This window comes from Oreochromis niloticus, linkage group LG3 (genome assembly GCF_001858045.2).
Source record: "Oreochromis niloticus isolate F11D_XX linkage group LG3, O_niloticus_UMD_NMBU, whole genome shotgun sequence".
NCBI lineage: Eukaryota > Metazoa > Chordata > Actinopteri > Cichliformes > Cichlidae > Oreochromis > Oreochromis niloticus.
The window spans coordinates 27,397,482-27,422,501 of record NC_031967.2 but is presented as its reverse complement, the minus strand read 5'-3'; the positions used below and the strand labels follow the sequence as shown (position 1 = coordinate 27,422,501).

General features: G+C 43.1%; 1 protein-coding gene across 1 annotated transcript in view; it reads right to left on the bottom strand.

The window, feature by feature from the left end:
• Nucleotides 1–281: 281 nt before the first annotated feature.
• Nucleotides 282–25,020, bottom strand: part of LOC100709484 (C-type mannose receptor 2) — a 75,527-nt gene continuing 50,788 nt past the window's right edge. The window contains exon 4 of the mRNA XM_025905668.1: nucleotides 282–646. Coding sequence (XP_025761453.1) covers nucleotides 300–646 — 347 coding nt within the window. The 3' untranslated portion in view covers nucleotides 282–299. The remainder of the gene's footprint in view (nucleotides 647–25,020) is intronic.

The window sequence follows — 25,020 nt, the reverse complement described above, 5'->3', positions numbered from 1 at the left end:
GACATCACATATGGAAAACTTTTAGATAGCTTGTGGATATAAAAGTATAGGAAAATTACCACCTTACTGGTGTAATGGGAGAAAATACAGTAAATAAAATACAAAGTACAGCCAAAGTACAAAAATCCACTGTGAGGAGCATTTCACAGTGGATTATATTTCCCAGAATCCTTTTATGAATCAAAATTTCACTGACACCAAATACAAGTTGAGTAAATTATTAAAAGCGAGAAATGAAAAGAATAACAGTAAATAGCAGTAAACAAACAACAAGCCAGTTACCACTGAGCTGAGTGCTTTTAATTTTTATAACAGAAGAAGTTAAACAGATTATTATCAAGTTTATTGAACCATTTATGTTTTTCTCCACTCTCCATGGCTGCAGACATGTCACAGCCATCGGTCGTTCCATCAGAGTCCCAGTTTTTATATTCAACCACCTCATCAGTGACCCAGAACCAGAAACCCAGAGTGCAGGTGTAGCGCAGCCCCAGCCAGACAAAAGGAGTTGAAGCATTCTTGGCCTTTTCCTGGACCCACTGCTGGTCTTCAAGGTTGGTGATGGAAACAAGGTCAAGATATTTGTCTCTGCAATAGTACAAGGCCTCCTCCCAGGTCTTGTTTTCTTTGACCAGGATCACTTTATCTTTTAAGCAAACAAATAAATAAGATGATCATTGGACACATAAACAAAATTAATACTAGTACAAATATGAGGAGAGGTGTGAATGTCGTTGTTTTGATTTTGTGGCATTGATTTTATGTACACAGCTTTATCATTCGCAAAAAAAGGTTGAAAATCAATCATACCATACAGCAGATTCACACCTAGACCTCATTGGAGGAAGGGAAACTATTGTGTCACCTCATTCAATATCTGTTTAATTGATTCGTCTTTTTCATTGTCACCATTCTTGAATGTTTGTAATTTTCTTTAAACAGTTAGCTGTGATTTTTGTCTATGACTGCAAAGAGAAATGTTTCTGAACTTGCTGAGACTTTCATATTTGTAGCAAATTGTTCAAGCTCAGCTAAATATATTCACTTCTCAAAGAAAACTAAAAAGCATGAAAAAGTGACTTAAAATGTATATATATATAGCTATATAGCTATCTCTCTCTCTCTCTCTATATATATATATATATATATATATATGAACAGAATATTCTGATCTGAATTATTCCAGTGCTCCAAGAAAAGAGACATTTTGTGGTAAAAACTCACCATCATAACAGAAGAAGGGTTTTTCTTTGACACATTCATCAGAGCTCCAATTTCCTGATCTGTTTAACAGAGTCATAGCACATTTCTCGTTGCTTTGTTCATCTTTGAATAACTCCATATCCCAGTATCTGAAAGATAAATTACTCCCATCTGACCACCTCCAGCTGTCTCTGAACAGACCGACCCACACACTCATGGAACCGCCATTGAACAGAGCCTTCATTTCTTCTCCATCTACCTGATCGAGTCCACTGACCAAGTCAGTGTGATAGTATCTGCAGTAGTTCTGAGCCTGTGTCCAGTTAAAAAATTCTTTAATCAAATACAATGTTTTCTTGTCTGTCTTCTTTTCTGTAAAACAAACAGAAAAGCACACAAAGACATCCCTCAATAACTTGTCTCCTGAAACTCTGTTTTTTTTCTCTCAATTCACAATTATTTGATAACATATATTTTTATATAATTATATTATAATGATATTTAATATTATTTACATCTCCTCACCATCATAGCAGATGAACCACATAGGATGATCACATGAAGCATCTGCCAGCTTGTCTCTTTTCCTCACACAGTTCCCGTAACCTTCGTTATTCTGTCTTCCATTCAGATTCCAGCTGCTGTCATCATGAATGTATTCCACTCCTGGCAGAGACCAATGCCACATCCTGTTTCCATCTGTGTTGTTGTTCAGTCCAATCCAGGCTTCTCCTTGATTCTGTGCAGAGTTACGGAGTCTGCTCATGTCTGTCATGTCAAACACTTTGGCCAGGTCTGTATAATTCTCTCTGCAGTATCTCTGTGCTTCAGACCAGCTCTTGTTTTCATCAATAAAGTGGTACTCATACTGTTGGCATGTAAAGAAGCAACACTGACCTGAAATACAGAAATATGATGAACTGAAAAATCTGATTTGTAAATCAAACATTACAGGTAAAAACTGTCAAACATGAGAAGACTGAGTGACTCCAGATAGGAAAAAAACTAATCATCCCATCAGCAAATCAAGTTTAAATAATTAAAAAAACATGTGAAGTAGTAATCTATATTCATTATAAATTGCATAGGCTATATTTGGTAAAACAATCCACTTACCCATCAGAATAAACAGATACAGACTCCACTGCATCTTTGATCTGACAGATGAAAGTGATGTTTTATTGCTCAAAGAAACAAAGATTTTCACAGAACTTCTTTGATGCACACTTCATGCACTTTCAGCTAGTTAAAGAAAAATAGTGAACCATTATGACCAAAAAAAGATGTGAATTCTTTTTTTTTTAATTAATTAATTCAGGCTCTCATTAACAAGCTGATAAAATTATTTATGTTACTCATTTTGAAAGCTCTGGTTATTTTAAGCCTGTTCATCTTTTCAATGAGAGCTGCCCATAATAATCTCTTTTTTTTTTCAACACAAGACAAAATACTTCAGATATTGTCTACACATCACCGCTGTACCACAAACATGAAATCATATTACAAGTTTTAAACTTACGTTTGATAATTTCTTCTCTACAGTAAAAGGGAGCTCTTTTTTTGTCCTGGTCAGGATTTGAATATTAAAATACAAAAGTGCATCTATTTCCCTGAAATTTCCCTGAATGATCGACTGGTGGGAGGGATTTGTTTAATATTCCAGTTGTGAAACGGTTTATTTGCAAATATGATTCAAAGATGTTTAGAAGTAAAGAGAAAAGGGGGCAGAAACCACTACACTGCTTACTGTCCAATGAACAAAAACATAAACATGTCTATCTTGTTTGGGCTTAATAACTTCATCCATTATCTTAAACTGGGTGTGAGGCACAGGGAGAACTTGATATACTCTAGAACACTCTTTCTCAAATGGTGGTATGCGTACCACTAGTGGGACTTGGGCTCTCGCTGGTGGTACGCAGGAAATCTCCAGGGGTTTTTTTTGTTTTGTTTTTTTTTTAAGATAAAAATAATAACATCTTGGAGGTGTGCAAAGATGACACGAGAGTTCCAGAGGTTTTTCTGGGAGCCGGAGTCAACCAGAAAATGTCTCCCCGAGTGTGAGTCTACTATGAAAAGCAGCCTTTCCTTATCGCCAGCTGTCGCGACTGCTACAGAGCGCTAGAAGGCTCCTTTCCCTGGGCCTTAAGACTGCAAAGGTGGCACGGCGCTGTCACGCTGATGGTAAAAACACAGCCCTTTTCCACGGTGCCGCGATTCCAACCACCACTGATGAATCGGAGGCGCCCGTGACAATCGGTGGAGGCGCGAGAGATGCTGTCAGTGAGTCGGGAACTATTGCCTGGTTGCCGAAGCTCCCAGTAGCCAGGAGAATGCGATCCGCTTCTTTTGTGAGTGAGCGGTAATCCTTCGCGGCCAGCAGTGGGGAGTTGGCCAGACCAGCTTGCACCGGCAACTGTCGGAGGAAGACGAGAGTGAAGAGGAATCCGCCGTCATCCATTCATAGCAAGGACAGCGTGCTCTCCATGAGCTCGAGAGCGGTACCATCACCCAGGCCCGAGAGAGAGAGAGGAGTTTCTCGGCCCTCAGGAGCCCCTCAGCAGTAGCGCCTTGAGAGCGGTGTATTTCCCTTGGGTGATGGTATCCCAGAGGAGGGTCATCACACAGCGAGTGGACAGCGGATCCAGCGAGGCTACCACATGATGGTATTTCGTGTCGCTGACGCACGAACCACGAAGCCAAAAGTCTGGCAGCTTAACCACCACAGCAAAAATTAAAAGATACACCACTGCTATCACTTCGGACAAGTGATGAGTGACTTTTTAGGGGATTGTTCAGATTAAATAGAACAAAATATAAAGCATTAAAACATGTTAAAAGGGGGTGGGGGGGGGGGCGCTCGTGTGCAGCTATGGAGTAGACGTGTTTTCTGAGCTCTCCGTGTCATCTCACTCATAAAGTTGCACTTTAAATTTATTCCTAGCTGGGTAGTTTTAAAATTCGTTTCGTGGACTGTCGGAGCTGATCTTTTGTCATCATGCCGAAGAAAGATGAGAGCCAGAGGGATACGTCCAAGGCGAGCCAGTCGGCGGCCGGTAATGATGCCATATTAGCGGCTATCGCTAAGCATGGAGCTGAGCTTTCCAAAATAACCTCACTCATGGACGGGTTAAAGAAGTCGGTTGAGGGCCGTCTCGATGCAATTGATGCAACGCTAACTTCTCTCCAGAAGAAATATCATGAGTCTGAGCGCCGGTTTGAAGACCTTGATGAAGCTATGTCTGCTAACGATAGCCGATTAGCAACGCTTGAAGCATCGTGCAAAGAGCTACAGGTGGCTAACACTCTCCTCAAAGCTAAAGTCAACGATCTGGAGGGGCGCTCTCGCCGACTCAACATGAGGATTGTGGGAGTTAAGGAAGGGGATGAGAAAGGCAACCCAACCGACCCCTTTTGGGTCATGAGAACTTCAGCAGGCCGATAAAAATAGACTGAGCCCACCGTAGCCTGAGACCGAAGCCACAGCCCAATGAACGGCCACATGTCATCATTGCTAAAGTCCACAACGATCGGGATGTGTTTGACATATTACGACTCAGCAGGCAACGGTCTCCTCTGCTGTACCGCGGTGACAGAGTCTCCATTTTCCCTGACTACACGGCGGAGGTTTCGGCGCAGCGGCAGGCCCTTGCTAGTGTAAGGAAGTGGCTGACCGACGCCGGTGCTAAGTGCTCTCTTCGCTTTCCCGCAAAGCTCCAAGTCGAATATAACAACACATCGAAGACTTTTATGTCGCCGGAGGAAGCTGCACGGTTTGCTGACTCCTTAGTAGTGATGCGCGAATCATGAACGAATCGTTCAATACTCGAGAATCACTTTACTGACTCGTGAATCATGATTCACAAGCGCAGCTGACTCACTGACTCATCCCTGTTGCTGTTAGCAAACTAATTTCACTAGTAGAAATATATCTAGCTTATAATTCAAATTGTGAAGAAAAACACAACATCCAGTATCTTAACAAAAACATTTCTGCTCTGAACTGGAAGAAAAAACCCTGAGTAGAAGCTCACATCAAGACAATAGCTCCTCGGTTTACAGTAGCAACGCTCTGCTAACATGCTAACAGCACATTTGAGCTACTCACCCCCTCCATTCCTGCGCTGAATCGTAGGGGAAGCAAATCACTCATGACTCACTAACCCCCTCCCTCCTGTGCTGAATCGTAGCGTAAGCAAATCACTCAGGACTCACTAACCCCCTCCCTCCTGTGCTGAATCATAGAGCGCGCGAATCACTCATGACTCGCTCACCCCCTCCCTCCTGTGCTGAATCATAGAGCGAGCGAATCACTCATGACTCGCTAACCCCCTCCCTCCTGTGCTGAATCATAGAGCGAACGAATCACTCACTCACTCACTCACTCACCCCCTCCCTCCTGGCTCGCAGCTACTTCTTCTTCTTCTTCGTTGGCAACCAATGTTAAGGCGCACTACCGCCCCCTGGCGCACAGCTCAGTGGACATTTAGATGAGAAAATATATATTTGACACATGTAAGGAAAATACTAATAAAATAAAAATAAACAAAAGAAATGTTCCGTTTAGAAATTCTTTTGCTCTTTTTTGCTATATAAAATAGTTGTTTTCTTTAAGAATCACTCATCTTAGCAGTAGGATTTACATTAAAAGAGAAACAAATTAAGTTTGAGTGAAAATGTACATTTTTTGCACTCTCTGGTCAACTGACTCAGTGACTCAAATGACTCAAAAAACCCGATTCACTTTGGTGAGTGACTCATTAAAACTCGATTCAGTAAAAAGAATCAAATTTACCATCACTACTCCTTAGGCTCTGCAAATGAATAATAATTCACAAGTGACTTACTAATTTCACGACATATTTACATATTTGCTCATTTTCTGTTGTAATGTTGTCTATCCAGCTATGTTGAATGTTTTGATCCAACATCTTTGTCCTCAGTTGATTAATGCGCAATATAAAGGTTTGTTGGTGCGCATACTGTGATTTACATACTGTAGAGTACATGTCTTTCCCGCACTGAAACGTGTATAGTGCCTATTTTGCCTATTGGGTTCCGCTTCTACAGTTTTTCTGTTATGTTGTGATTTTGGGAATATGCACATGTTTCTGTATGCTCCGTCTCATTTCTCCATATTTGCAGTTTTGTTGCACCAGTTAAACAGTTTTATATCCATCTAGATATTTGGGTTGGATCTTTCGTACTTTGTGCACAATTTTGTTTTTTATGTTTGTTAAATAGATTATATGTGGGGGGCACGGGGTTCCATGGTTTTTTTGGAGTATTAGTGTTCAGTCAGGCTGGCCCTGGTTCCCGGCTGCCTCCCTGTTGGATATTGGGGGTGTTCCGCTTTCTTCTTTTGCGGTTTGGGGGGGGGGGGGGGGGGGGGGGGGGGGGGGGGTGTCTACATGTTTCTAATTATGTGTCGTTTTCTTTTTTTGATGTAAGTGCCAGCTTTTTATTTGCCAAATGTCAAAGCCTTCATTTTGTCCTTCCACACTGTTGTAAGTCATCCCCTCACTTAATCTGGGGATGAGCCACATCACTTTTACGACCTGGAATTGTCGGGGTATGGGCAAAGCTCTTAAACGTGGTAAAGTATTTTCGCATTTAAAATCTTTGTCTTCTGAAATTATTTTTTTACAGGAGACCCATATCCAACCTTCAGAGCAGAGGCGATTAAGATCGGTATGGGTGTCACAGGTGTACCAGTCCACCTTTTCTTCCAGGGCGAGAGGGGTTGCCACTCTTGTTCGCAGAACTATTCCTTTTATATTCAAAAATCAGACATGTGATCCAGGTGGGAGGTTCATACTTGTTACAGGTACGGTCAACTCCATCCCTGTAGTCCTCTTGAACATCTATGCCCCTAATTTTGATAACCCTGACTTCTTTAGTAAAATATTCAATCTTGTTTCACAATACAATGACCATAATATCATTATCGGTGGTGATTTTAATTGTTATTTCGATCCATTGTTGGATAGGTCCTCCGCGTCCCTGGCCCCAACTTTGAGAGCTGTTTCTGTACTCAATACTCTTACTAAATCTTTGGACTTGGTTGACATTTGGAGGCACCAACATCCGTTAGAAAAGCAATACTCTTTCTTCTCCCCTGTCCATGGCACTGTCAGTAGAATTGACTATTTTCTTATTGATTCCAGGCTTATTTCGAAAGTGGTTAGTTCCACTTATCATAGTATTTTAGTTTCGGACCACGCACCTCTCTCAACGGTAATTGACTTTAACCTCTGGAATTCAACCCCTCTTTATATCTAAATGACTCTTTTACGGATTACCTATCTACTAAAATTACAGAATTTTTACAATTCTATGATAACGGTTAGGGATGGGTACCGGTATCTGACATAAACGGTAGTAACCAGACCGAAAAGCAGCGCACATTTCGGTGCTTTATTTCGGTGCTTTTTTTTCCTGAGCTGTGATACACTTTGGATTCTAGCCAATCATTTTACGTTTCCGAGGATAGTAGGCGGGCCCAGGTACGTACGTTCTTTTAGAGCAGAGCTACAGATTAAAAATGCCCAAGGCGAAGCGGTCAAAAGTCTGGCTGTACTTCACAGCAAAAGATGCAAACTCAGCAGCCTGCAACAAGTGCTTTAAGCTGATACTGTGATACTGTCAAAGGAGGTAACATCTCGAATCTGATGAAACACCTGGTGACGCATAGCGTTTTTTTAAAAGCCGAGAAATGCACCGTATTTGATAGCTTGCTGCGAGACCTCACACCGTGCACATCTACTGCGGGTGTGGTACCTGTTATCGGACCTGGAGTTAGCAACATCCCCCCAAAACCCGAAGAGTAGAGTCCTGGCCCCTAGACCTGCCAGAGTAGCAGAAATGATGACGGATGATGATGGAAGCAGCAGCCATTCTTCTCTGCGTGAATAGCTTAATGTTGTTCGTGTGTAATTTACGTTGAGTAGGCTAACCACGTTAATTATATGATCATGCATTAATAATTAATGCATGTAAGGTGAACTAGCAAACACCGTCGTAGTCACATGCGGCTGTCTTCTTGTTTGATGGCAGATACTCCCTTCACCCTGGCCAAAAAGGCTAAAATGACCAAAGAAAAAGTGGAAAACAGCTAAACATGAGAGGTTTTTGGACAAAGTTTGTGTTTTTCCATTGTTTAAGCACTGCTTCCAGCCAAGAGTGATACCACATATCCTCTATAGCTGCAGAAAAGGCTAACATTGTTATCTTTTTACAAAAAAACAGCTGAACACGAGAGGTTTTGTGACCAATTTTGTGTTCTCCATTCTTTAAGCACCGGTTCGAGCATCGTTTAAACACCGGCACCGTTTCAAAAGTACCAGTTTGCTACTGGTATTGGATAAAACCTAAACGATACCCATCCCTAATAACGGTGCAGTTTCAGACTCAGTTCTTTGGGAGTCCTTTAAAGTCGTTATTAGAGGTCATATTATTGCTTATCAAGCTGCTCAGAAAAGGGACAAACTCAGGCTGCATGCTAATATTGAGGCAGAACTGGCTGTGTTGGAGGAGAAGTATCGCGATACCGGGGCTGCTGACACACTTAATACCATTCTAAAATTGAGATATGACTACAACCACATGTTGGGGGAGCAGGTCATGAATTGTATTCGTAGATTAAAACAGAAGCATTTTGAGCTTGGTGAAAAGGCTGACAAGGTGCTTTCCAGACAGCTGAAAGGCATTCAAGTTGATAGGGCGATACACAGAATTCTCTCTTCAACTGGCCAGTTGCTGTCTGATCACAAACAGATAAATGACAGATTTCGTAGTTTTTATAGTCAGTTATATACATCTAGTATCAGTGCCACAGTTACTGAAATCACTAATTTTCTTAATGCTTTAGACATCCCGACTCTTTCTGATGTTGCACGGGGCTCACTCGATGCAGACTTTACGCTGGAGGAAATTAGAAATGCAATTTGCTCCTTTCCTAACGGTAAAGCTTGTGGCCCGGACGGTTTTGGGATTGAGCTTTATAAGACACATATTGACGTTATTGCTCCCCTGCTACTTCGGATGGTAAATTGCGCAGCGGTAAACAGCTCATTCCCTCATTCTTTCTACGATGCCCATATATGTCTCCTCCTGAAAAAAGACCGAGACGAAACTAATGTTTCATCCTATCGTCCCCTAAGTCTTCTCAACTCAGACCAAAAAATAATTGCTAAAGTCCTAACCAACCGGTTAAATAAGCATATAGGCTCTTTAATTCATCCTGATAAATCGGGTTTTATCCCCAATAGATTTTCTTTCTCAAATACTAGATGTCTCTTAAATGCAATGTACTCAATGACACTGCCCAATTCTGCGGTGATTTCACTTGATGCCCAGCAGGCTTTTGATCAGGTGGAATGGACTTACTTGTTTGCTACTCTTGACAAATTCGGTTTTGGGTCGAAATTTTTGAATATGGTTAAGTTGCTTTACGCTTGCCCTCGTTCCTCGGTCCTTACCAACCATGAGTGTCACGACTGGGGCAGCAGTCGTGTGATGAATAAATGAGGACCCAAGATGCAGACGGTAATGGAGATGCGAGTGGAGGTTTATTTACAGTGCAAATAACAGAAGTGAGGGCAGGACTCTGTGGCGTGTCCAGCGGGGTGGCCTGGGGGGCACAGGCCACCCCCTAACCAGACTGGCCACCCCAGGTGCCACCCCGAAGCCAAAACAATAAAATCCAGTGAAATATCAAATGTACGATTATGTTTTCACAGTGAAGCTCAGATATCCGAGTGTAAGTGAATGCAGCATCGGCTTCTGCGCTATGAGCATCATGTTAGCAAAGGTAGGAGAGCCAAGCACGAAAGACAGCACCACGGAAAACAGTTTTTCGGCGAAAGAGTAACAGTTTAACATAGCTGGACTGGCCATCGGGCATGGCGGAGCTTCCACGGCGGCTAGCAGGTGGATGAGGGAAGGGTAGGCAGGAGGAGGAGAGACCCGAGGAGGCTGCTGGTCCGAGTGTCAGGTGAACTGAACTTCAGGTAAGAAGTTATGACCTGCAGTCTATCTGGGTCAGATATAAACCAAGTTTAGGTGGAGTTTATTTTCGTTGTGCTGACTTTTTACAGTCAGTTACAATAACTCTTACTGCGTACTTGCTAGCATGATGGAGTTTATATACAGCTGGGTGGGTGCTGTGATGTTACTGATGGTGAACTTTATTTTATTCATAAGGTTAGTTTGTAGAGTTGCAAACGGCTCCTTAAAAATGGAATGGTCCCTCATTCAGAGACAATATTACAGGTTTTGTATTGAGCTGAGAAGAGACGCAGTTTGTCCCGAACTTAAGCTAGAATGAAAAAGACACAAAGCTGGAGTTATTCTGTCTTTACGCTGCAGCTGCCTCTTCTCCTCTCATTCTCTCCCCTCCCTCTCCTGTTGCTACTTCAATCATGAAACTGATCAATGATCAGCTGATCGGCTTTTCTCTCTTGTTTGTTTATCGCCCACTTTGTGCCAGAAAGAGGAAACCAGCGGATGTCGCGCTAAACAACAGCAGCACGTTTAAGCTTGATCAGCTGTTGTTAGAATTTATTTAATATTAATTTCTAGTATCAGCTGATGTTTGCTGGAGCCACAGCTGTAAAAGCTGCTGGTCATGATGTCGGTTTGGATATGTGGTGAGAGGGAAACATGAAGATGAAACCAGGAGATGTCCTTACTGAATCATCAGAGCTGAACAGGTGATGGAGAAACAGGTTTACCTTTTAGGTGACATGAATGAGTTGGAGGGAAGTTATGAACTGTTTCTGAGAGACAAATAACACCAGGATCCTTTTCTATGTAGCTGACAGCTGGTAACTGTGCAGGGGCGGATCTAGCAAAGTTATGCCAGGGGGGCAGGTAGGGGATTAACAGGGAAAGGGGGGCACAAAGAAATACTTTTCTTACTTATTCTCATTTAAAATATCTAGCTTTTATTAAATAATTATCTGAATCTTGCGAACAAAGTTTTTATCTGACGTAAAATTGATAGAAATCATACATACAGTAAACCAACAAGACAGTGTACATCACTGTCACAACAGCATCTGTTTTCATTCAAAGGCTTTATGGCTTTAATACCTGGTGGGCCGGTCTGTAGTCAAAATGCCCAATTTTTTCTCCCAGTCCAGCCCTGCAGGTTAATACTGGCAGTGTCACCATGGCAGCTGACTGTATTTCATCATCAGCCAGTGTTGTTCTTTATACATCAATATTACCAAAGTTTACCATAAGGCAGCATAGAAAGTATTTACTTGCTTTCAGGTTTCATTCAAATGTTAGTCTTTTCATTTGTTTCCCCACTTTTTTCCTGTTTCAAAATCAAACACCAGTTTGTAAGAAGATTATCTTCTTTTTTTAATAGGCAGATAAAGTTTTGCATTGGCTAATTTGGCAATTGTATGTTAAAAATGTTTGTATTTTAATATTCAAAAATGTTTTTGCCCAAAACATATGTGCACTATATGTCAGTAAAAATACTATGCAAATATTGCTGTCCTTGAATGCTGAGTAAACACTGACAAAGCACTGATTGTATCTCTTGTACTTCATCAACGCAGTATCTAAAAACTTTGCACCGTAGTGGTTAAAACCTCATTCTAATAAGAGTCAAAAGCAAATTCAGTTATTAGGTTTACAGGGTTATTGAATGATGGTTAACGGTTGGTAGATTTTTTTTTTAACATTATCTGCCAATTACATCTGCCACCCTTCTCCAAATCTGTGCCCCTACCTGGCCCCCCCAACAAAAATTTTCTAGACACGCCACTGGCAGGACTGAACATAAACCTAAACTGGGTGAAACTAACAAACAAACCTGGAACATAAGGTCAGCGGGAGAAACTCAGAGATGGCAAATGAGGACGGCAGAACAGGGAGACGTAGAGAAACATAGGGAATGAACACAGACGACGCGACGAGGAGCACAGGCAGACACGCAGTATAAATACACACACCAGGTAATTAGGAAATGGCAGACAGGAGGGGACACAGCTGGAACTGATGGACGTAACGAGACACAAACCTACAAAGTAAAACAGGAAACTCACAGACTGTTTTACACAACCAACTGGGGACACGAACAGAACACAAAGGAGAGACACAGGTAGGAATGAAAGAAACACACAACTCAAACCCTAAGAACAGATACAAAATCAGAATAAACTAGAAGAATGATAATAATAAACTTAAAGCGAGGGTCACCGACCCAGGACCATGACAGTACCCCCCTCAAGGGCTGGCTCCCGACAGCCCCAAAACACAAATGAACCGCCAAGCCCGGGCGGGCGGTGGGAGGCCCAGGACGGAGGGTCCAGACCAGGACCAAAACGGAGGCCCCAGAGTCCCAAACAAAACGTTCACAAAACACACAGGGGAGCAGATACTGAAACATAGTTCAGGTGGCCGGCCTGGGGGCTGATAGCGCAGAAGGCCATGGTGGCGTGCAAACAGTTCAGGAGGCCGTCCACAAAGAAAGCCGTGGCGATGCGCAAAAAGTTCAGGAGGCCGTCCACGCGGAAGGCGGTGGCGGCAACAGAGGTCCGGAGGCCAGCCACGCGGAAGGCGCTGGCGGCAACAGAGGTCCGGAGGCCGGCCACGCGGAAGGAGGTGGCGGCAACAGAGGTCTGGAGGCCGGCCACGCGGAAGGCGGTGGCGGCAACAGAGGTCCAGAGGCCGGCCACGCAGAAGGCGGTGGTGGCCACAGAGGTCCGGAGGCCGGCCACGCGGAAGGCGGTGGCGGCGACAACCTTGTCCAGGAGGACGCCTACATCGGCGATGACGACCATCCAGCGGCCTAGAAAACGGCCAGTGACAATGAGGTGCCAGACGTGGACCGGATGGCGGCGTGCCAGCAGAACCAGGCAAGGACGAGGAGAAGGGTGAGGCCGAAGCTGCTGCCGAAGCCGAACCAGGCGAGGCTGGAGCTGATGCAGCAGGCGAGGATGATGAAGCTGATGCAGCCGGCGAGGATGATGCAGCTGATGCAGCCGGCGAGGATGATGCAGCTGATGCAGCCGGCGAGGATGCTGAAGAAGCTGCTGCAGGCGAGGATGCTAAAGAAGCTGCTGCAGGCGAGGCTGAAGCCGATGAGGTGGCTGGGCCAGGCGACGCTGAAGCCGATGAGGAGGCTGAGCCAGGCGACGAGGATGCAGACACGGAGGCTGGACCAGACGAGGATGCAGACACGAAGGCTGGACCAGACGAGGATGCAGACACGAAGGCTGGGCCAGACGAGGATGCAGACACGAAGGCTGGGCCAGACGAGGATGCAGACACGAAGGCTGGGCCAGACGAGGATGCAGACACGAAGGCTGGGCCAGACGAGGATGCAGACACGAAGGCTGGACCAGACGAGGATGCAGACACGAAGGCTGGACCAGACGAGGATGCAGACACAGAGGCTGGACCAGACGAGGATGCAGACACAGAGGCTGGACCAGACGAGGATGCAGACACAGAGGCTGGACCAGACGAGGATGCAGACACAGAGGCTGGACCAGACGAGGACGAAGCTGAGGCTGAAGCTGAAGCAGGTGATGCTGAAGGCTCTGAAGCTGGCCCAGGCGAAGGCACGGAGGCAGAAGCTGAAGCAGGTGATGCTGAAGGCTCTGAAGCTGGCCCAGGCGAAGGCACGGAGGCAGAAGCAAAAGCTGCAGTTGGCAAGGATGAAGAGGCTGCAGCTGGCGAGGATGAAGAGGCTGCAGCTGGCGAGGATGAAGAGGCTGCAGCTGGCGAAGATGAAGAGGCTGCAGCTGGCGAAGATGAAGAGGCTGCAGTTGGCGAAGATGAAAAGGCTGCAGCTGGCGAAGATGAAGAGGCTGCAGCTGGCGAGGATGCTTGAGACGATGGCGCTGCAGACGGCGGCGTGAAAGCCGGAGACGAAGGCGCTGCAGCCGGCGGCGTGAAAGCCGGAGACGAAGGCGCTGCAGGCGGCGGCGTGGGAGCCGCGGACGGCGGCACTGCAGGCGACGGCGTGGGAGCCGCAGGTGGTGGCGCTGCTGCAGCTGCTGGTGCAGGCGGTGATGGAGCTGCTGCAGCTGCAGGCGGTGATGGAGCTGCTGCAGCTGCTGGTGCAGCCGGTGATGGAGCTGCTGCTGCAGGCAGTGATGGTAGCTGGATGGGCTCCTCGGTGCCCCCAGCGAAAGCAGCAGGCTGAAGCGGTTCCCGAGACCCCTCAGTTGAAGCTGCTGATGACAGTGAAGGCTGGACGGGCTCCTCGGTTCCCCCAGCGAAAACCGGCTCAAAACCAGTAGGCATGGAAGCCCCTGGCATACACAAAACAAAACCAGCAGGCTCGTGGGCCTCTGGTACACGTGACACAAAACCAGTAGGCACACGGGCCTCTGGCACACACAAAGAGGGCTGCAGCTGCGCAGAGCACTGACCCTGCTCAGGCAGTGACAGCCGGGTGCAGTCCCTAGCTGGCATCTTGGCCTCCAGGGGTCCAGAGTTAGCTGAGGGTTGTAACCCAGCCTCTGGGGAAGCCCTGGAGTGAGTAACAGTCTCTAATGTTGTCAGCTTTAGAGGAACAGGTCCATTTTGAAACAGTTTGTCTCCCTGCACAGAAACAGCGGTGGAAACAGTCCTTTAAGGGGTGCATGGGCATAGCTTCCTTTAGAGGGGCGAGTGAAGATTGTGACTGAGCCATGGACTGAAATGTGGGTCCTAGCCATGCTAGTGGTGATGGTAGCTGAGTGGCTGGCAGAACAGGTAATTGTGCTCCTAGGGAGGCTAACGGTTGAGCTACAGAATGGGAAGCAAATGGCTGTGCTACTGACTGGGGAGCTAACGGCTGAACACAAAACTGAGCTGGAGAGTGGCAATAAAGTCCAGGCTCGGATGGAGCGGCAGAGACACGGTCTTTAGGTTTAACCGAAGGTTTATAGACACCCACTTGGGACGGGTCCGTTACCACAAAGGTAGGTAATCTACACAGACTGTCTCTCATCCCACTCTGAATAGCCCCAGAAAACAAAGTCCATCCTGACTGTCTTGTGGTGATCCTGGGCTGCTCCAGCAACTCCTTGGCACTTCCTTTTGCTGTGCAACAGGCCCTTATGTTTGGTATGGTGATTACCAAACGTCTGATTCTGGGTGAGTGGAAATCTGCCTCCCCTCCCTGCTTCAAGAGGTGGCTCGAGGAGATGGTCTCCTGTTTATACCTGGAAGAAATTCGGTTTTCTACGTCTGATTCCATGGAGAAGTTCAGGAATATATGGGGGCCCTTTATAGACCACATTAAGAACGACAGTCCATGCCCTGGGTCCTGACCATGTTGTTTTAACTGTTATCATTCTGAGCTGTTGCCCATAGCTGTTATGAAACGGCTCCTCCTAACGATCTCTGGACTCGAACTTCAGTGTGGATTGGACTCACTGGATCCTGAGTTGTTTGACATGTATACCATTTGCTTTTTTCTTCTCTGCTGTTCGTAATACGTGCTGGCCGTGTTTGTTTTGTTTTGTTGGTTTTTTTTGTTTTGTTTTGGGTTTTTTTTGTTTGTTTGTTTGTTTTTTTTGGTCCTTATTGTCTGTGTTCCTCTGTCCCGCTGTTATGAATGTGTAAAAAATTTTTTGAAACTTGCATAAATAAATACGTAAAAAAAAAAAACATGTTAAAAGCACAACAGCCTTAATAAACGCAGAATAGTTTGGACCTGGAAGCAGGTTTCTTCAGGTCATCACTTAATGACCAGGTATCCCACCTGCTGTGAATGTTTTAATGCAGTGCAGTTGTTATTATTATCACTCCTCACATCATGTTTATGACAGTTAAAATAAATAACATTCATATAATAAATAAAATTGTCTCGTGTAAACTCTATATGGTGTTAAATAGGCCTATACTACTGTACTTTAACATCAGTCATAAGGGTGGTACTGCAAGAGCCATATATTTTTTGAGGTGATACTCATTGTGAAAAGTTTGAGAATCACTGCTCTAGAAAGTAGAGAGTATCATTACTTCAGCTGCAGCTACTCATTTTTAATCCAAACTCCACTTAAAAGTGGGATTTTGCTGAGCAAACAAGAATGTACAAGAATGGTTTATATATACACACTCTGGATGTTATCAGCCCCATAGATATGAGCCCGGTGACATGATATGATCTGAAGCATGTGTTTATAACAATAACTTAAACTCTAGGTTTGACCACTTCCAGTTACTCAGATACAGACTATCAAGTAAATGAAGATTATTGAATAAAATACAAAAAACTATTTTTAATATATAATGTTAAGATACATCCATCCTGTTAAGCACCTATCCAACTCAGACTTGCAGGTTAGCCTGCAGGATATTCCAGCTGTCTGTGTGAGAGGTTGGTTATGTTTATTTCCAAGTATTTCTGATTACACTACACTTTTATACACAGAGAAAGTCTTTGTTTTCAAAACTTTTAATAAATTTGTGTAATGATGCAAATTAGGCTGAGTTCTTACTCTACTTCTGCTTTTAGTTGTAAACAAATTCTGTGAGCAGGAAACAAATATCACTCTCAGTGAAACGGTGACTATCATTATGCACATAGACTTTAATATGATACTGTGAGGTCATCAGACTTCATATTTTTACCAAGTTTGTCTAAAAGACCTTGTGAAAATACTTCTGTTTTCTGTAAACCAGTGATTCGTTTCACAATGAGTACCACCTCATAACATATATGGCTCTTAAAGTACCACCCTTATGACTGACGTTAAAGTACAGTAGTGTAGGCCTATTTAACACCACATCCAGTTTACACAGACAATTTTATTTCTTATATGAATGTTATTTATTTTAACTGTCATAATCAGGATGTGAGGAGTGATAATAATAACAACTGTACTGCATTAAAACATTCACAGCAGGTGGGATATCTAATATTTAAGTGATGACCTGATGAAACCTGGTTGCGGGTCCAAACTACTCTGCATTTATTAAGGCTGTTGTGCTTTTAACATGTTTTAATGCTTTATATTTTGTTCTATTTAATCTGAACAATCCCCTAAAAAGTCACTCATCACCTTTAGCCTCTCTCGGTTTTTATCATTACAATTCACCTTAAAGCTCAGTTTTTAAAACCTTACAATGTAAGTACAGCCCAGCCCATGCAGCAGTATATCACTAACCTCATATCGCAGTTGTTCTCCTGACTGAAGTTTGGTCTGTTTACAGCATCCTGCCATGCGATTACATTTGTCCCTAACCATCAAGAACCCGTTAACGTTATGTCATGTTAACTTTTATTGAGTGGAAAAAAGTTAGCGTTCATCTTCCAGCTTCACTGTTTATATTATGCCAAGAATAAAGTATAATAAAGAAAGTATTATATTTTATTACAATATAATCATATAATAAAGAAATGAGGAGGACAGAGAGAAAGATTAAAAAAGAGCTGCAGCTCGTAAATTAGAGCCAAATTTCAGGTCATTCAAAAACACAAGTTAATGTGCATTTAACAATTTACGTATATGTGTCTTATATTGTGTGATATATTTCAATGACTATGCAGTTTTTAATACTTATACATGATGGTAAATACAAAAACAATCCTTTGAAAATGTTTTCTTTAGTTAAAGAAGTGCATACTCATTTTGTGATTCAGTCTCATGAGTGAACCTTTATCCACAATCAGTCCCAAATTTTAGCTTTTGTAGTCTGGGTAACTTTCATACTAGATGACTGTAGTGTAAACATTTCAGTGCTCAGCTGTATTCAAAAATTACTCATGTTAAAAAAATATTTGGACACAAAGTATAAATAGATTAATTATAATGTTTGAATCATATAAAAATCAGAAAAATAGAAGCACTGTCAGAAATACTGAGTAATGACATCATCTACATTTGACCTCTGCATATAAACAAATATTAAATTAAATGAGAAAGTTTAAACTTACATCTGGTTAGTTCTCTCCCATATGTCTCTCCTCATTGTGTTCATAAAGACTGCTAACACAGAGATCTTGTTTGCCAAAGGGCAAAATTTGAATGTTAAAATACTTCACCAAAATGATCCAGTGTAGATATCGGGGATGGAACAGGAATTTTATGTAATGCTGTGGGAAAACATAGATATAACACTCACTGTTGACTGTCAAATGAACAAGAGCAGGAAGAGGAAACAAAGTGTAACTAGAAAAATTTGCATTTCCTGCGAAAATGCTGTGTGGATGCCTTAACGCTGAAGCTGTCTGCTGAAAAGCTGAAAAAGATGAAAAGTTGCAAAAAGTTGCATGGTGGTGAAAAAAAACATGTCGCCCTGAGCAGGATTCGAACCTGGCCTTCCTGGTCTCAAGGCAGTTACTCATCTCACTGAGCTAAACTCATTCTCTCAAGAAAGAGGAGGAGAGACCGACAATTCTACTAAAATGAGCAGAAGCTGCTGAGAATTGTGCTGAGAAGAGGTGAAAAGGCTGAAAATTTTGCAGAAAAGAGGTGAATCAGCAGAATTTCTGCAGAAAAGAGGTAAAGAAGCAATAAGTTGCGCTGAAAAGAGATGAATCAGCAGAATTTCTGCTCAAAGGCAGCTATTCATTTCCCTGAGCCAAAGTCATTCTTACAAAGAAGAGGTGGAGAGACGGACAATTCTGCTGAAATGAGCAGAAGCTGCTGACAATTGTGCTGATAAGTGGTGAAAAGGCTGAAAATTTTGCAGAAAAGAGGTGAATCAGCAGAATTTCTGCAGAAAAGAGGCAAAGCAGAAACTTGCGCTGAAAAGAGATGAATCAGCAGAGTTTCTGCTCAAAAGAGTTGTCTTTTTTCTGAATACAGCCAAAAAGCTGGAATTTGTGCTGAAAAGGGGTGAAAAAAATGAAAATTTTGCTGAAAAGGGGTGAAGAAGCTGAAGAAGCTAAAGTATACTAAATCAAAGTATTTGTGCCAAAACATAGTGTTTCTGCCATATTGTGGTACTACTACATTACAACATGAATACGGATTAAAGATGAAAGAAACTGGCAACAGATTCCTCCACTACAAACCAGTCTGATACCACTTCTTTGCAGTGTTCACGTTTACTAAGGCACTACCCAAAAGGCGCCACAAGAGGGCACTCCAACACAAGAGATGAGGTGAATGAGCAGAATTTCTGCAGAAAAGAGGCAGAACAAAAGAGAAAACTGAAAACAGGTTTTGCCATGACCGGGATTTGAACTTGGTCCTTCTGGTCTCAAGGAAGCTGCTCATCTCACTGAACCAAACTCATTCTCACAAAAACAAGAGATGGAGCAACTGACAATTTTGCTAAATGAGCAGAAGCTGCTGAGAACTGTGCTGAGAAGAAGTGAAAAGGCTGAAAATTTTGCAGAAAAGAGGTGAATCAACAGAATTTCTGCAGAAAAGAGGTAAAGAAGCAATAAGTTGCGCCTAAAAGAGATGAATCAGCAGAATTTCTGCTCAAAAGAGTTTTTTTTCTGAAAACAGCTTAGATTTGTGCTGATAAGAGGTGAAAAGGCTGAACATTTTGCAGAAAAGAGGTGAATCAGCAGAATTTCTGCAGAAAAGAGGTAAAGAAGCAATAAGTTGCGCTGAAAAGAGATGAATCAGCAGAGTTTCTGCTGAAAAGAGTTTTGTTTTTCTGAAAACAGCCAAAAAAGCTGGAATTTGTGCTGAAAAGGGGTGAAAAAAATGAAAATTTTGCTGAAAAGGGGTGAAGAAGCTAAAGTATACCAAATCAAAGTATTTGTGCCAAAACATAGTGTTTCTGCCATATTGTGGTACTACTACATTACAACATGAATACGGATTAAAGATGAAAGAAACTGGCAACAAATTCCTCCACTACAAAGCAGTCTGATACCACTTCTTTGCAGTGTTCACGTTTACTAAGGCACTACCCAAAAGGCGCCACAAGAGGGCACTCCAACACAAGAGATGAGGTGAATGAGCAGAATTTCTGCTGAAAAGAGGCAGAAGGTTCTGTATGTAGAAAAAGAAACACTGTTGAACCATGTGTGAAATAAATAAAGAAATGAAATGAAAGAACAACCTGGTTCTGCTCAAATTCACCAATCAGAGGTACTGCCTCAGTCTGCTTCATCAGGCTGTGTACTTGTTTCTGCCATGGAGCGTTAACAAGAATCTGAGGTCCATATTAGAAAAGCTGCTAAAATCATCAAACTTTGCAGAATTGTAATAAAATAGCAATATAAATTACAAGTCTGTGATAGTGTATAAATTTGTAGTGAAAAAAAAAATGTGGACCAAGGTGGGATTGAACCCATGACCTTTGAGCTGCAGAGCCGTGTCATTACTGATTGCGCCACCTGGAAAGGGGGCGGCGGTCTGAAAGACAGATACTTGGGCAGTCAGAAAATAGATCGCGGTGAGAGGCGAAAAACGCCGTTTTTTGGAGTTACAAAACGTCGTGTAACTCAAAAACTAGGAGGGCTAGCAGCATCATTCTTGTACTGGGTGAATCAGCGGACTTTGGTGTACTTTCACTGCGATTTTCATAGCTCTTTGTGCCTCCATCGCGGAGATTTGACGAGAGAAGAAACGGCTTCATTTCCAGAGTTTGAAGACTGAGAGAAGGACAGATTTCCACCCCTCAAACAAACGTAATTCATTGCTCAACGGTAAGATAATTGTAAAAACTGCTTCCACTGTGAGTGTCAGCAGTGTCTGAAGATATATTGGCACAAGCCTCATGTCCTAACTTTGCTTTATTAAAGAGATATGGCGATTTGAAAATGCCTCCCGTTTCAGAATTTCAGCTCTGAATTTCAAAACCTCCCCATAGACTTTGAATGGGGAGTATTGAGACCTTGTGTCACTCCGAGGCAAATTGCGAAAAAACGGTAAATCTCACAATAAACATAGTGACATTGTCTGAAAGCCAGCAAAAATACCTACGTTTTGATGTATAATTTGTGGGGGTTGAGTGGAAATTGAGTGAGTAGCAAGAAGTTGTTTAGACATGAAGAGAAAATTCAGAACGGACCAGCACTCACTCTGACTTAATTGCATAGCAACCATAGCAACGCATGTATTTTCTGAAAAATCACAATTTTGCAACTGAAAACTTAAAGAGAGATAAGATTAAAACGGTAGAAGATCTGAAAAAGCTGAATCAGACAGCAATAGCCCAATAATCTGAGAACATTTTAAAGTTTGAATGGAGTTTCTAGGTGAAAGCATGAGGACATAGTTAAGTTTCAAAAACAAGCAAGTTTTAGCAGAATTGTGGAAGTTTCCCATTCATTTCAATGGGACAAATTAAAGGAAAAAAGTGTAATATTTTAAAAAGTATAACATTAATAAACACCAAAAGTCATAGCTGGAATTAGCAGAAAGAGCAGAACAGTTTAGAGTTTGAACTGAGAAAATCGGCTGAAAACTGGAGGAGTAGTTAAGGGCCGAAAAACGTACGGAAGCAACAGGAATAATAAAGAATAAAGAGAAACAGGAAAACAATTGTGTGGAAGCCCTTTAGGGCATCCACACAAATATATCTTTCCTATTTATAGTTGTTACAAAATGCTCCAGTTTAACTTCACCACACAATGTTCAGTGACACTGTTAGAGTTATCTGTTAAATCAGTGATTCTCAAACTTTTCACAATGAGTACCACCTCATAACATATATGGCTCTGGAAGTACCACCCTTATGGCCGACGTTAAAGTACAGTAGTATAGGCCTATTTAACACCACATCCAGTTTACACAGACAATTTTATTTCTTATATGAATGTTATTTATTTTAACTGTCATAATCAGGATGTGAGGAGTGATAATAATAACAACAACTGTACTGCATTAAAACATTCACAGCAGGTGGGATAGCTGGTCTTTGGCTACGTCCACACTAGCCCGGATAAATATGAAAACGGTGTTTTCATCTGAAAATGCTCTGCGTTGTCACTAGCGTTTTCAGTCATTTTCACAGAGTTATGCGTCCACATTGAAACGGCCCAAAGCGCTTACGTTCCAGCCCTGCGCATGCGCAAAAGCGAGTGAGAGTTAAAGAATTTGAAGAAAAGCTATCTGGAGCATGTACAAACTGATATTAATCTTTTTTAGGGCTGTCAAAATTGAGAGCAATCAAAACAACTACTGTGTAATGCCCTCCGCTATCTTTGTTTAATTGGTCACATGACTGCATCATATGACTAAAATGCGTCATCATTTTAGAAAGTCTGCGTTTTCGAGTGTCCACACTGCGACGGGACAGCTCAATGTATGCGTTTTTGAGAGCGTTTTCAAAACGCTGCGTTTTTCCTTGAGGAAAACGCCATCTCAGGCTACGTCCACGCGTACACGGGTATTTTTGAAAACGGAGATTTTCCGTTTTCGTTTTAAAAAATAATCCCGTCCACACGTAAACGCAAAAATGAAGGAAAACACTGCTAGGAACATGCCAAAGTAACAGGTGGCGATATAGTCCTAACCGTGTAGAAATGTTGGCCAATCAGAAGTCTAGAAGCCTCGGTGGGAAAGAGTAAACAAAGATGGGGCATAGAAGCAGAACCGAGTCCTATGTGTGGAGGGACAGTAACTGTGTGTGTATATGTAAGCATTTAAACACTGCAAAGAGTACAATTAACAGTAACAGTATTGTAGAAATTCATTTCACCGAAACAATAACGTGGCGCACAGTGTGACGTCAAAAAAGGCGCACACCTTTGACGCTGCATTTTCTCCGTTTTCCTCGTCCACACGTAAATGCAAAAACGGAGTTTTCGAAAATATCCACCCTGGCAGGCGTTTTTAGAAATCTCCGTTTTCAGTGACCGAAAATGCTGTTTACGTGTGGACGAAAGGTGCAAACGCATAGAAAAATCTGCGTTTTCAAAAATACCCAGGTATGTGTGGACGTAGCCTCAGTGTGGACGGGAGGCCAAAATGGAGAGAAAACGATGCGTTTTCAAACGAAAATGCATTAGTGTGGACAAGTGATGACCTGATGAAACCTGCTTCCGGGTCCAAACTACTCTGCATTTATTAAGGCTGTTGTACTTTTAACATGTTTTGTATTTTGCTCCATTTAATCTGAACAATCCCCTAAAAAGTCACTCATCACTTTTGGCCTCTCGGTTTTTATCATCACAATTCATTTTAAAGCTCAGTTTTTAAAACCTTACAATGTAAGTACAGCCCAGCTTATGCAGTAGGATATCAATGGCTAACCTCATATTGTTCTCCTGACTGAAGTTTGGTCCGTTTACAGCATCCTGCCATGCGATTACATTTGTCCCTAACCATCAAGAATCCATTAACGTTACTAGGGATGCACCGATACCGGTATCTGGTATCGGCCTCGATACCACATTTTCTAAAGTACTCGTACTCGTTAAAAGTCCCCCGATACCGGGGACCGATACCACGGTCTGAGACCTGTCTATGTTTGAGCGGCATGTAAGGGGTTAATCACAGGCACCGAGTGCCCGCCCCCAGGCCCCGAGTGCCCGCCCCCAGGCCCCGGCTGCAGCTCAGAGTGGGGAGAAGGCAAGGCGAGACATGTCAGCCGTGTGGAACTATTTCAAAGTGAACTAAGATGCGAAAACAAAGGCGGACTGCAAATTGTGCTCAGCGAAATTGTCCAGAGGAGGCTCAAAAGGTAGCGCATTTAACACAAGTAATTTAATCAAGCACCTAAAATCCCAACACGACAACGAGTACAAAGAGTTTACCCACACTTATTTACCCACGCTTATTAGCACAGAGGAGCATAGCTGATGCTATAGCAGTGGGACGGAAAATAGTTGGGCATTTTAAACATTCCGCCTTAGCCTACTCCCGCCTTGAGGACATTCAGGGACAGCTCAACCAGCCAATAAAGAGACTGCAGCAAGACATACAGACGCGCTGGAACAGCACGTATTACATGCTCCAGTCCCTCATTGAGCAAAAGCGAGTGCTGGGGGTGTATGTGTCCGAGCATGAACTCCCTGACTATCTCATCGCTCACCAATGGGCTCTTATGGAAACGACTGTTGCCATCCTCGCCCCCTTTGAGGAACTAACTAAAAAAGTGAGCAGCTACGACGCACTAGATGTCATCCCAGCTGTGACTGTGCTAGTGAGACTTCTAAACAGAGAAACAGACGAGGACCTCGGCGTCAAGACAATGAAAGCAACCTTACTGGCAGCTGTCAAGAAGCGCTTCAGTGACGTCGAGACCAACCCACTGTACTTCATCTCCACCATACTTGACCCAAGGTAAAGTCTGTGTGCTATAGGTATTCAATGATAAACTACAGTACTAAATGTAAGATTATTTTCCATCTGAAATATTATGTATTTGTAACTAAAATACACAAATACAAATGTATGCAATGTATATAATATGAAATACATTTCCCTTATTACTACCAGAAAGTCAAATGGCTGGCATTTGTCACAGTGGTTTAGGGGAAACTAAAATCAGTCCTATTTTTCCACATATTAATACATTTATGAATTTTGTGCAGGTATAAAGATCGCTTCTTCTCCAACAACACTGCTCCAGAGGCCAAGCTGCACCTGAAGCAGGAGCTGCAGATGATGTCCAGAGCTGAGGCAGAGGGGAGTCGGGCAGAAGCTGCAGAACCTCCTGCTAAACTGTTCCTCGAGGCCCAGGCCAGCACTAGCAGCAGTCCTTACACTGTATTTGACGAAATCGCTAAGGAGCAGCCCCAGGCAGCACAGCCGCTGGCAGCAGGTGCTGCCATTGAGCTCGACACATACCTCGGAGAGGCCCCAAGCCCTCGTGAAGACAGTCCTCTGAAGTACTGGGGTGTCAACAAAATCAGGTTGCCCACTTTGGCTAAAATGGCCCACAAATACCTCTCAGCCCCATGTAGCAGTGTGGAAAGTGAAAGGCTTTTTAGCTCAGTGT